This window comes from Alosa pseudoharengus, unplaced genomic scaffold (assembly GCF_046254945.1).
Source record: "Alosa pseudoharengus isolate Yale_2024_CS ecotype anadromous, Long Island Sound unplaced genomic scaffold, YU_APseudo_1.1 YU_APseudo_1.1_scf_3, whole genome shotgun sequence".
NCBI classification, from domain to species: Eukaryota; Metazoa; Chordata; class Actinopteri; order Clupeiformes; family Clupeidae; genus Alosa; species Alosa pseudoharengus.
This window is the reverse complement of record NW_027468718.1, coordinates 32444434-32457096: the sequence shown is the minus strand read 5'-3', so window position 1 is coordinate 32457096 and position 12663 is coordinate 32444434. Positions and strand designations below refer to the sequence as shown.

At 40.9% G+C, this 12663-nt stretch overlaps 1 protein-coding gene across 1 annotated transcript in view; it reads right to left on the bottom strand.

The window, feature by feature from the left end:
* uxs1 (UDP-glucuronate decarboxylase 1) overlaps positions 1–12663 on the bottom strand; it is a 58598-nt gene that overhangs the window by 12026 nt on the left and 33909 nt on the right. Inside the window, exons 10-11 of the mRNA XM_076264054.1 lie at positions 9346–9465; positions 8923–8966 (exon numbers count right to left, since the gene is read on the bottom strand). Coding sequence (XP_076120169.1) covers positions 8923–8966; positions 9346–9465 — 164 coding nt within the window. The remainder of the gene's footprint in view (positions 1–8922; positions 8967–9345; positions 9466–12663) is intronic.

The window sequence follows — 12663 nt, the reverse complement described above, 5'->3', positions numbered from 1 at the left end:
TATTTCAGGTTAATTTGCAACAACATACAAGTTTAACCCAAGTCCTTAGTTGCTACCCAGCTAGCATTCACTTTTCATTTACTGTGCTAATGTTAGCTATCATCACACAGAAGCAATGACAATAAAATAGTACACAATATATATATTTATATTTTCTTATTGCTTAATCAGAGAAGTCCGAAACTAGTGGCATTTCATTCCATTGGTGAATCCTTTGATTAATCTTGGTAACTAGACAATTTTTTCGGCTCAGTCTTTTAGCGCTGCCTGCTGTTACGGAAATGTATTACGTCTCTCGCACGCGCAGAATGTAAGCTCGCTGTCGGCGTCGCTTTGGTGTGTTCCTAGTAGAGATGAACCGCGGCATAGCAGCATGTTAAAACCGTTAAACCGTGGATCGGGCGGATGACATGAAGAAATATGATATTTTAATTAAATTCGGGCGGGTGGTGGTTGACCAATCAAATGAAAAAAAAAAATAGCCTATACGTTGTTAAATTGTGTTACCTACATCCGAAAAAAAACGAGCACACTTTGAAATAGTCAAATTTTCCTCAGGCAGTAATTTGGCCTAGTTGCTTCTATGCATGCTGCTTTGTCTAGGCCTAGGCTACTATCAGAGATGGTGTTGCGGAATTGGTGTATTCCGATGTTTCAGAGCAACCCCTCTCACGCACGCACGCACACACACACACACACTAAAGGTAACAAAAAGTGTAAATTAAGTAGCCTATCGTAGCCTACCAGCATTTTTTCCTCTCCAGTGTGCAATAAGAAAGTAGAATAGGCTACAGTGCAAGTTGACCGATGATTCATCTCCCATGTCGCGTTTCGTTGCAGAGCCTTGGTAGGCCACTAAGCAAATCTGCAACCTATGAGCCTCTGCCAGTATTGGAGGAGGCCTAAACATTTCGTAGACGAGACTACCTGGGTTATTTTGTTTCGATATTATATATAAAACACATAGTCATTGTAGCCTACCATTCAGGGAATAGGCATTTAAAAGAGAGACAGATTATGGAGTGATATGACTTAGAAATGACATCGGGCAATGGCAGTGCGAGATGTTCAGAACGCAAGAGTTAAAACTTTTACAAGCTCAATAACATCCACAGCGGAAAAAAGAAGGTAAGAAAAATAGTCGGAAAACTTAGATGTGTAAGGCAAGCAAGCAAGTTTGGCGGTTGTTACTAAAAATGTGAACATGCACGTTGCACTGTTGTGCGGTGGACTTTCGGAATGAATAGTCGGCGTTTCTTTAATATCGAGGCGCCATAGTTTGTCCGATCGGCCTGCTGGTATAAAATGAATTGCGCTGTCTGTCTGAAAAAGACATGCAGTCAAAATGAATGGGAGTCTCACAGTGCAGGCTTGTCAGTGTCACCCTGACATGACAGTGCGTAAAGTAGTCAATGTAAATGACTTATTATTTTATTAAGGTTTTCTTTCTTTTTGCAAAAAAGAAAGTACAACAGGCATTAATTAGTAGGCTAAATAGCAGCATGTTAAAATGATGTGCCAAATTGCGTTTTTTATTACAATGATAAAGTTGTAGGCTACAGGCCGATGTGCGTTTTATTTGGAGACTGTTTTGTGAGACAGAGACCGAGTTTGCTGCTGGGGATAGGCTACAACATAGCCAATGTAGGACTTTAGCCTTTTAATATGTTTTCTGCATTGGATCAGTCTTTCTAGAACAGGCTTTCAAGAGCTTTCTAGCCTCACGTCAGCAGCGCCGCATCACCCATATACATTAAAACAACCAGCGATGATAATTTTGCTATGCAGTTACGGTTGAAATAATAGCCCATCCGCGCATCTCTAGTTCCTAGGCACTTTTCTGACCGACTCCTGGAGACGGGAGCCGACTGATCAGTCCGACTGCTTTTCTGCCGACGGTCGGCTCTCGGCTTGGTGTGTCCTGGCCCTAAGCCTTCCAGGCAAGTTCTTGACCGTCAACTGTGCATAGCTGATCGGTGGTGATAAAACGACTAAACAGGAAATGGTGATAGTAAATATACATGCAGCATCTGCAGTAAAAGAGGTTCAGTGTCTGAAAGTAAAATCCTGTTAAATCATTCTGAAAAATGATATAGAAGTTTAGAGTCCTTGTCTCTAAACTCCCTACCTCATCAACCTGCAGAGTAGGCAGAGAGCTAAATCTGTCGAACACAAAGTAGCCTCCTTACCAAATGCCACCCTTCGTTATTCTCCTCCTGTGACATCCACATAGGCTATACACAATCACTTACTTTCAATTTCAATCCTTTTGTCATAAAACCTGGCAACCCAAAACCAAATAAGGAAGCGGGTGCACACTACACAGCCACTGAGTCTCACAAGCAAGCGGGATAGTTGTGTAGCCTACTCCAGAACAAGCTGTTGTCAAATTGTTAGGGAAGAAATTTAGTAATTAACACATCCCGTTTTTGGTAAGCTACGTAGTGTTGACAGGTATGGACTAATAGGAAGGAAACCACTCCATAATTATCCCTGAGAACTACGTTTCAGTTTAGTGAATACGTCCTTTAAGGCTATTGAACAGTTTTCAGGCTGCATTTCCTATCAAGCTGCATTTAACCTGGCTGCTGTGAAGATTTGACAGGTGCATAGATGCTTCAAACTGTGATAGTGTCTCACCAATTGCAGCCCACTGAATCAGACACTGATTGTAGATGAGGATGGGAACTGCAATCAAGAGTTTTTAAGCAGATCAATACATAACTGCAAATTGTGTGTCCGCATGTCCACTAGTGCAGTCATGGAAGACCTGTTGGACCATGACTAGAAGCAAATTACACAAAGCAAGATAGGAAGGAAATTGAAAGGAGCATATGGAGAGACAAGGTGTGTTGACAGAACACAAATGTGAATATTTATGCCGACTCTGCTGAGAGCTCAAACCTTGCTGAATACCTTTATTAGGTATTTTATAAATACATTTTTTTATTGCAATCCAATCATACAGAAGACAAAAAGGAAGATAGAAATTAGAGAGAGATAGAAACATTGTTTTGTCAACCTGCTCTGATTCTTAATGATGAACAGACTCTGAGGCATGCAATCCAGTGTAGTCATCTCTACAACATATTTATGAAAATCAGCAGAATCAATAAAGTCTAAAAGCCTGTAACATGGAAACCATTGCGCTCACTTTCTGACGTGGATATTATTTTTTTTTCCCTGAAAATCATTTCAAGTGTTAGAACTAAAACTACCAGGAGGCAACTCAATAGTTTTTCCTCCTTGTGTGTTATGCTATATACTGTAAATTATATTCTCAAAAGTTAAACCTCAATAGTTTTTCCTCCTTGTGTGTTATGCTATATACTGTAAATTATATTCTCAAAAGTTAAAAGACAAAATGCTAAAAAGGAATCATCATACGTGTGCCATTTAGTTATGTGGTCCTGTTTAATATAAGTATGATAAAAATGTATTTACATAAGCAAATATAGTAATCTACTTTTGCCTGTTTTGTTTAACTAACCAGTTATAAACTACTAATAAATAGGTCATGCATAAAACTGCACAGATTACCAACCCCATAAAATGAAATGAAAATAACACATTATACAGTAATAACAAGATCTCCCCCAACTAGATGTACCGCAGAGCGGTACAAAATATGACCGCCGCCCAGTCCAGCACATTTTTTCCACAAAAATAAATCACGCTGAAAGGCCTATATGATTCTAACTGTCTCACTAAATTGCATTATCCACACTCAATTCTCACTGGTATCTGCTAGACAACAAGTACCAAAACATGATTAGTTCATAGATTTTACATGTAAAATTCATTTTATACAACCCCACCCCCATCTTGCCTGTTCATAATTCTGAGAAATTCTTGAATTGTGTGCATGTGTGCGTGTACATGTTTATGTTTATGTGTGTGGGTGTGTGTGTGTGTGCTTGTGTGTTTGCCTGCGTATGTGTGTTTGTGCATGTGCATGAATGCGTACATATGTCTACTGTGTGAGTATGTGTCATACGTATGATTACTGTGAATGTATCTGTGTGCGTGTGTATCTGTTTATGCACATGTGTGCACATGGAATGGGTTAACATGACCCCTGGAGGCAAACATACGGAAAAAATTGGTCATCCTAGGCCCTACGGTTCTCAAGATATTTACAGAAAACTGTGTCTGCACTACCCTCCTTTTGGTGGGTCCAGTACAGCGGGGGGGCTACAGATCAAAACAAAAAACGATGGTTCCATGCTATCCATGTGGGGTTACATGCCCACCAAGTTTCGTGTACCCCGGTCTTTCAGTGTCCCGGGAATCCTTGTTGGTGTACGGTCACTAAATGTACACATAAATTATTTTATTGTAAGGCCCCCCATGAACGAAAGTTCACAAAACTTGGCATGCATTCGGAGGGTGTCATAATGATCCTACACTTTCAATTTCGTGCAGTTTTGACCATGTCAGCCAGAGCTATTGTGATAAAAATGTTTAACTAGGTGGCGCTATACATGAAATAAGAGGTAATGGGATGGGTTGACATGCCCCCTTAGGACCAACATACAAAAAAAAGGTGGACCTCCTAGGCCCTACGGTTCTCGAGATATTCACAGAAAACTGTCTCCGGCCACCTACAGGCCAGTTGGTGTATAGTAACATAAATTAATTTATTGTGTGGCCCCCCATGAACGGAATTCCACGAAACTTGGCGTGCATTCAGAGGGTGTCATAATGATCCTACACTTCCAATTTCGTACAGTTTTGACTATGTTAGGTCACAGACACGATTACAACACCTCATTTTTACTTTTTTGTGTTTAACTAGGTGGCGCTATACATGAAATGAGTGGTTATTGAATGGGTTGACATGGCCCCTTGAGATCAACATACAAAAAAAAATGGTCCTCCTAATCCTTACGGTTCTTGAGATATTCAGAGAAAACTGTGTCTGCCCTACCCTCCTTTCGGGGGGTGCAGTCCAGCGGGGGGGCTACAGATCAAAACGAAAAACGATGGTTCCATGCTATCCATATGGGGTTACATGCCCACCAAGTTTCGACCACCCCGGTCTTTCAGTGTCCCGGGAATCCTTGACGGAAATTTGGACATGCGAAAAAAATAAAAATAAATAAATAAATAAAATCTGACTAAACCTATATGACTGCCGCTTCGCTGCGCGGTGGTCATAATTACACTGCCTTAAATAGTACTTATTATAAGAGGTTGGATTATTATTATCTACTATTAGTAACCATGGAGACTAAGAGAACATCCCCGATAGTCAACCAAGTTGAACACAGCCCCAAGAATTTATTGTATGCTATGACTGTAACCCTGACAGACAAGTTTATGTGCAAATTGTATAGCCTCAAGTGAAGGAATGGGGACTGAATTTTCACAATAGTCACTGAAATTTTGGGTATAAAAAACTGAAAATGGTCAGACCACTAGTCCGTTTTCAAAGTGAAACTGGGCCAGTAGCCCAAGGCTAACTTCATGTCAGAGACAAATGGATTTAAATTGGTATGTAAATGTATAATCTTTACAGATTATTTCTCACATATCCCAAACTCAGTTTATGTTTTGCCACCCTAGGCTAAGAAAGCTATTACACAGACCTGATTCTGTTGCATCGGGTATGTTCTACAGTTAAATACTGCTGTATCTGATCCAATGCAACACATTTTCCATCTTATGGTTATGTATGGTCAGTCCCTTGTCTTGATAGGATCTGGTCTGATAAGAACTTGCTGCAGCAGCAGTGTCAAGTCCTGCTGAAGACCAATGCAAGCAAGCAAAGTGAGAAAATGTTACCTGCTTGCTGAGGTGCAATGTGAGAGCTTCAAATGTGGTCCTCGATTTGCACAACTTCTAGTGTGCAGCTAACTGATAATAATCATGGATAAAAGAGTTTGACTGATCATGATCCTTTCAGAAATGTAATAAACTGACACTTTTTTGTGCTTTGATCTCTCAACCTAAACAGAGTACCATCATACATACACACACACACTTTACAGGCACACACTCAGCTTCACACCTGTAAATACCCCTCCCTCACATACAACCATATAGACACAAACACATCAACCCCCCCCCCCCCCACCCCCCCACCCCGCCGACTCCACCACAATGCAACAACATGCCATTGTATATAAATCCAATAAAATCCTTTCCAGGAAAGCAGACATTTTCAGTCAATGCACGCAATCATGGAAGTCCTTTCAATCAACACAACTATTTCTGTAAAATAGAAGAGATCCCTTTGCACAGCCAACTTAAAAAGGTGCTGGTGGATTGCAGGTTTTAAAGTTCATATATAAAAAGAGGTGGCCACCGCACACTGTTATATTTCTTAGTGATTTTTATTGAGCAACGTGTTTCGCCAGTTGCTTCATCAGGCTCCTGATGAAGCGAGCAACTGGCGAAACGCGTTGCTCCACCAACCAGCAACCACTGGTGAGGGACCAATATGTGTTAAATTAGTTAATATGCATGCTTTAAATTTAAGTTAAATATGTCCTGCAGTGGCAGAGGAATTTGGATTTTTTTCCCTCTGTGGCCCTAATATTCCATCATTTTATATATAGCCGTATACCGTATTTTCCGGACTATAAGCCGCTCCTGAGTATAAGTCGCATCAATCAAAAAATGCGTCATGAACAGGAAAAAAACATATATAAGTTGCACCGGACTATAAGTCGCATTTATTTAGAATTTCACAATGTATTTCACAAAATCCAAAACCAAAAACAGAGACTATGTAACTGGATTATTGAGGCCAAAAAGATTCATGTTAATGAAGACGAAGGAGTGAAGGCAGCCAAGAGGAGGGCAGGAAGGTAATTGCAAAGCAAAAGATTCACTGAAAGAAAATGCCATGTGGTAGCTCAAAATGTGGAGAATACAATGCAATCAAGCATTTTGGGCGATGTGGAGTCACAAGCTGGCAGCAGATTAAATGCTTACGAAAGAGATAAAGATGCAGTTTTAAAAGGATGTGAAGCAAGCAGGCGATAGGCCTATAGGCCCGACGGTAATTGTAAAGCAATTTACAAAAGATTCACTGAACAAAAATGCTGATGTGGTACATGAAAATGTAGCTAAAAATGTGGAGAATGCAATGCAATCAAGCATTTTGGCGGATGCGGAGAGACAAGCCGGCAGCAGATTAAATGCTGGAGAGATAAAAAGATGCGTTTTAAAAGGATGTGCAGACCGAAGCTGCTGCAAGCAGGTGATATTTAGAAATTTATTTCACAAAATCCAAGACCAAGAACAGACAGACTGGACACATTGAGGCCTTGGCTGGCCACCTCCGAGAGAGCGCGAGAAAAAAAGATGCACATTTAAAACCAGGGTCTAAATTTCAGCGTGGGATTGCGGGTATTGCGAATAAATTATTACTTAGTATTGAGCATAATAATAAAAGTCCCGCAGCTCTAGCCATCATAATGCGAGAAATTCCCACACATTTTACAGCGCTGTCTGACGTTAATCTAATAATGGAGCGGCCTGAATGCGGGACTATTGACTGGACGGACCAACTCTGACTTCAATTGAACCCCATGCAGAGACGCGCGCACGCACGCAGGACCACTTTGGGGGTGCCTCTCTCTCGTTGCTCTCTCTCTCTCTCAGAAGGATTTGTCACCGCTTAAGTCAAATTATAGCCTATGGGTGCTTCAACATCAACCGCTATAGACAGGAAAGGAAAACAAACGTTTAGCGATCAGGAGACACAGAAGCATGACAGCCTATAAGTCTGCAAGTCTGTAGGCCTAACTGTTGATTATTAACTGGGGTGATATTAAATCATGAATATGAAAACTGACATGTTTTTATGGTCTTGGTCTCGACTCGGTCTCGACTCCTAAGGACTCGGTCTCGACTCGGATTTGCTTCCTCAAAGACTGGGGGGTCTTGACTCGGACACTGTATTTGAAAACCAATGGACTCGGTCTCGACCCTTCAAAGACTCGGTCTTGACTCGGACTCGGCATAGGCAGTCTCGTCCCAATCACTAGCAATTACCTTAGAGAAGTGGATCCTTCTCTCACTCTGAACAGCTTTATTATAGTTTGCCATTTTATCTTTTAGAATGGCATGGTGAACCTGTAACATTGTTTTTCTCCATGTTCTCTCAGCTTTCTTACAGGATCTTTGTAGGTCATGGATATTTTCGTTCATCCAAGGAGTCAGTTTGCTACAGGGCCTTTTTTAGTCTTTAAAGGAGCCACTCTGTCAACCAGGACACCTAGTTCACTATTGAACTACTAACACTGTAAAATACAGTTTGATTTTGACACTTCTGCAGACAGCCTATTAGTGTTAGCTTTCACCATGTTTATGTATATGGTCCTTGTGGTTGAAGATATTCCAACATTTATTGTTGAGCAGGAAACCTCAAAATAGACCTATGGGTTGCACAAACCATGTCCTTGAAGCTGTTTGCGCAAAATTCCTCTCAGATTACACATTATCAGCAGCTCCATTCTTGCCAATTTCAGTCCCTTTCAGAATAGGCTGTTTCTGGGGCCTGTTGCCTTAAAGGCAAACGAGCTGTTGTTGGCCACGCCCCACTCTGATTCCATGTTTATTTACTTGCAGACATCATAATAACAGCAGCATCTGCACTATGTACAGTCAAATTAGTTTTGCTGCTCTACAGAATTACTTTGGGCAGCACTATTGCTATGACTACAGCTGGGATGATAATTAGATCAATTCCTACCTCTGAGGAAGAGGAGGCGTGCACGCAGAACATACACACACGCAAGAACACACACACACACACACACACACACACACACACACACACACACACACACACACACACACACACACACACACACACACACACACACACACACACACACACACACACACACACACACACACACACACACGTGTGATCATAGTTTTCATGTACAGTAAGGTAGCACTTACCTCACATACTGAAATGCTCTTGTCTGAGATCCAGAACCATACACCTGAATGGCCAGAGAGAGATAGATAGACAGAAAGACAGAGATGAAATAAACATGAAAGGCTGAATATAATTCAAATTTACCCACCAAAGTAAACCGGTGATGTTGAGAACTGTAGACACACATAATTGCTTTGATGCCTAACAATGTCCAATCACATCAGAATGGAGAAAAAGTAAGGCAAGTTTCTGTCAAGTCCACACCGAATCAATCACGCATCACAGAGACAATGGGGATACAGTGGAGACAAGGGGAGATGGAGACCAGAAGAAGAAAAGAGAAGAGAGAGATGGAGAGAGGGAGAGAGAGAGAGAGAGAGAAAGAGAAAGAGAGAGAAATATGACAAAAAACCTAAGAAACAAAGGAGGGAGATGAAGCTCACCGTGAGGCCCTCACCCTGTAGAGCCTGCAGGATGAAGTTGCTGACCACGCGACCGTCGTTCATGTGCATGCGCGGCCCAAACGTGTTGAAGATGCGGGCCACTCGCACCTCCACACCCTCCTGCAGAAAAGGACAGAGCAGGCCATTGTGATCAGATGACAGACAACAGGGATGCGTGAATCACAGCTAATGTATGATGCAAAAGACAGAGATAAAGCTATGCGAGCAATGCTTTAATGCTCAATAACCATTCTTCCCCCATGGAAACTGCACTCTTTGATTTGTGGTTTGTGAGCCACTGCAACAACAACAATAACAACAACAACGATGACAACAACAGCAAACAGCAGCAACAGCAACAGCAGCATCAATCTGATCCAATGTGTGAATACAAATTATGGTTGGAAAATGAAGAAGTCTCCCACAGAAAGCAGGCAATGGTTCTCCTCTTTAACACCGGCGAAAACAAGGAGGGGAGCAGTGCAGTGCTCGGTTGGACACCACAGGTGAGCAAACATCAAAACAGGATGGATATACATCTCAACCCCATTTCTATAATGTCTGCTGTTGTACAAATCCTAGCTCAAAGTCTTCAGAAGACAAATTAACCAACATTACACATATAAAATGAAGATATATGCAGCAGGACACTTTAGGACACAGTAACTGACATAAGCAAACATCCTTATTGATTACCGTTTGATGTTATCATGACAGATTTAGGATGATGGCTTGAGTAAACATCTATGACATCTTGAATTTATGTTAGTGGGTGCTGTGTGTACATTTTTTTGCATTGTCAACTTCGGCAGGAGAGAAAATTACCTACAGAACGCAGATATAAGAAGGAAAATCGGTGTGGATAATTATTAATCTATGAAACAAATCATGTTCATATAAGAACAGAACTGTTGAAAATGTCCTCTGAGTGAGAAATTAATCAACCCCATTAGTCCAAAACAGGTGTAAAATGAGATAAGCAAACAAAAGCTATTAGTTCCTGAATATTGCTAATTCCTATCAGCAAAGTGTCACAAAATTAAGACACCTTACAACTCTAGCTTACACACATTATGTGATGGAAAATGGTGCATGCAGAATGAAGTGTAATATAACATTGTCCTGCATAAAACATCCTTGGATTGTATACCACGCAAGAAAAGTATTTTAGAAGATACTGGTTAAGGTGACATTTGGAATGCCATCCTGGGAGCAGGGGCGTTATTGTGTCTTTAATATTGGGGGGAACAAGACAGATACTGCAGCCCCCCCCAAAAAAATAAATAAATAAATAAATAAAAATAAAATAAAATAAAATAAAATTCCCCTAGGAAAATTTCGCAAATACTGTTAAGTAAATGCACAATTTCTGCACACTTTCCATCAGAGAATAGGGCCTACACTATGCCTAAAACACGCATGCATGATCTGTTACCTCACCTATTATCCAGACATCTGCAGGAAAACATTTAACCCACAAGGGAAATGGACATGGCCATAGGTTGCCCAAAACACTTTGCTATGTTTTTATAAACAAAAATTACATTTCGTGTGGACATATAGTGTTAACAAAAGCAGAAATGTAGGGCTATCTGACCAGCTTCCCAGCCTAGTGCATTAGCCAACAGTGCGTGGAGGTTCTGCTACTGCCATGATCACACACAGTGGTGTGCTTGAGTGAGAGCCAGGTGTGTTAGTATTATTTATGAGAGCCAGGTGTGTTAGTATTATTTATGATGATTTACACAGCGGTCATATTTTGTAAATTTTGCCAGGCTGAATACTCTGAGCTAAAAAGCGCATGATATTGCTGTTTGAATATTTTTATTTGCTGTACCTTCCGAGTAGCCTGCACTGTGTGACTGCAGTTCCTTTTGTTTTCAGAATGTTCATTATATCCATAACCTTAAGTGTTTCTTCAGTGATTAGAAGGCTGCCACCAGAAACCAACAATCATGTAAGACCTGTGCCTGCTCTCTCTCCCGTGCGCATGAAAACTGTACGCATGTTGTAGATTTGTTTCAGTACTTTCTATCTGCTTTCCTTTTGCGATCACAAACATCACCATTTTGAAAGTTGAGGGTGACACGTACCCCCTGTCCACCCCCTAATAACGCCCCTGCCTGGGAGTGCCAAATATTTCACTAATTACATCAGCTGCACTCAGAAAAAATGAATATGTTAATATGTGAAAATGGCAGCACTAGATTCAAGGTCTATGTGAATGTGTCTCTGTATCTGTTGGGTACAAACTTCAGGGAGGTGCTTCTGGATGGGAATATACACTTGACAGAGTAATAGAGAAGGTCAGGAGGCGACTGGTGTCAGTGGTTATCAACCATCTACCCTGCCAATCAATACAAGGTGATCCCTATACATACAGTGGGCAAAGACACAAGAAAATATGTGTGGAATGAGAACATGGTGTTATAAAAGGAACAAAAAAATGGACGTGTCTGACAAGATAATGGAGAAAGATAAATCCAGGGTGAGAGGGGCCAGATGACAAGCAGAAAAAAGAAAGTATGACAGGAAAGTATGACATGTCTAACATATAATTTAGTTGATAATATGCCTATTTTGCAATGACATGTTTTATGATTTGTATTTGTGTGTATGCTTTCTTTAATCTGTTGTATTTGTAACTGTCAAGTGACCTTAAGTTATTTTTATTATTATTAATAATAATAATAATAATAAACATGCCCATCTATCCCAACATGGCTCTTGCCTGGGGTACTGACTGGTAAGGTCAGACAAACAGAATGGTGATAGAGAAAACACAGAAACAAACGGGAAACAGAGTGACAAATAGTGACAGGCTAGTTCGATACTAACTGGTATTTGTTGGCACATCATGGGCTTTGCTTGGCTATGTTGCTGATCAGAACATCAACAGCAACAAAGAGGATTGACTGAAGAATGTGCTGGTACTTGTTGGTGTGTTGATGCCCTCATCAGGGTATTTGTTTTGTTTGGTTACAGTATGTAGCTGACCGGATCATAAACATCCTCAGCAACGAAGAGGATTGACTGAAGAATGTGTTGGTATTTGTGGGTGGCCACATCAAGGGCTTGCAGTTTGTCTGGTTATGTTGCTTATTGGATCATAAATGGCCACAGCAACGAAGACAAATGAGGATTAATTGAATGACTGAAGAATGTGTTGGTATTGTTGGTAGAGAACCCATTGTGAGTGTGTAGGGGGGTGGGTCTGGGACGGAAGCCTTCTGGAGTTGTTGGAGGCTTATTTCAACAAAAAGAGATGCCTGCTTGATAACCCCAGTGAAATGCTCACAAAGGCTGCTCTGTTGGTGA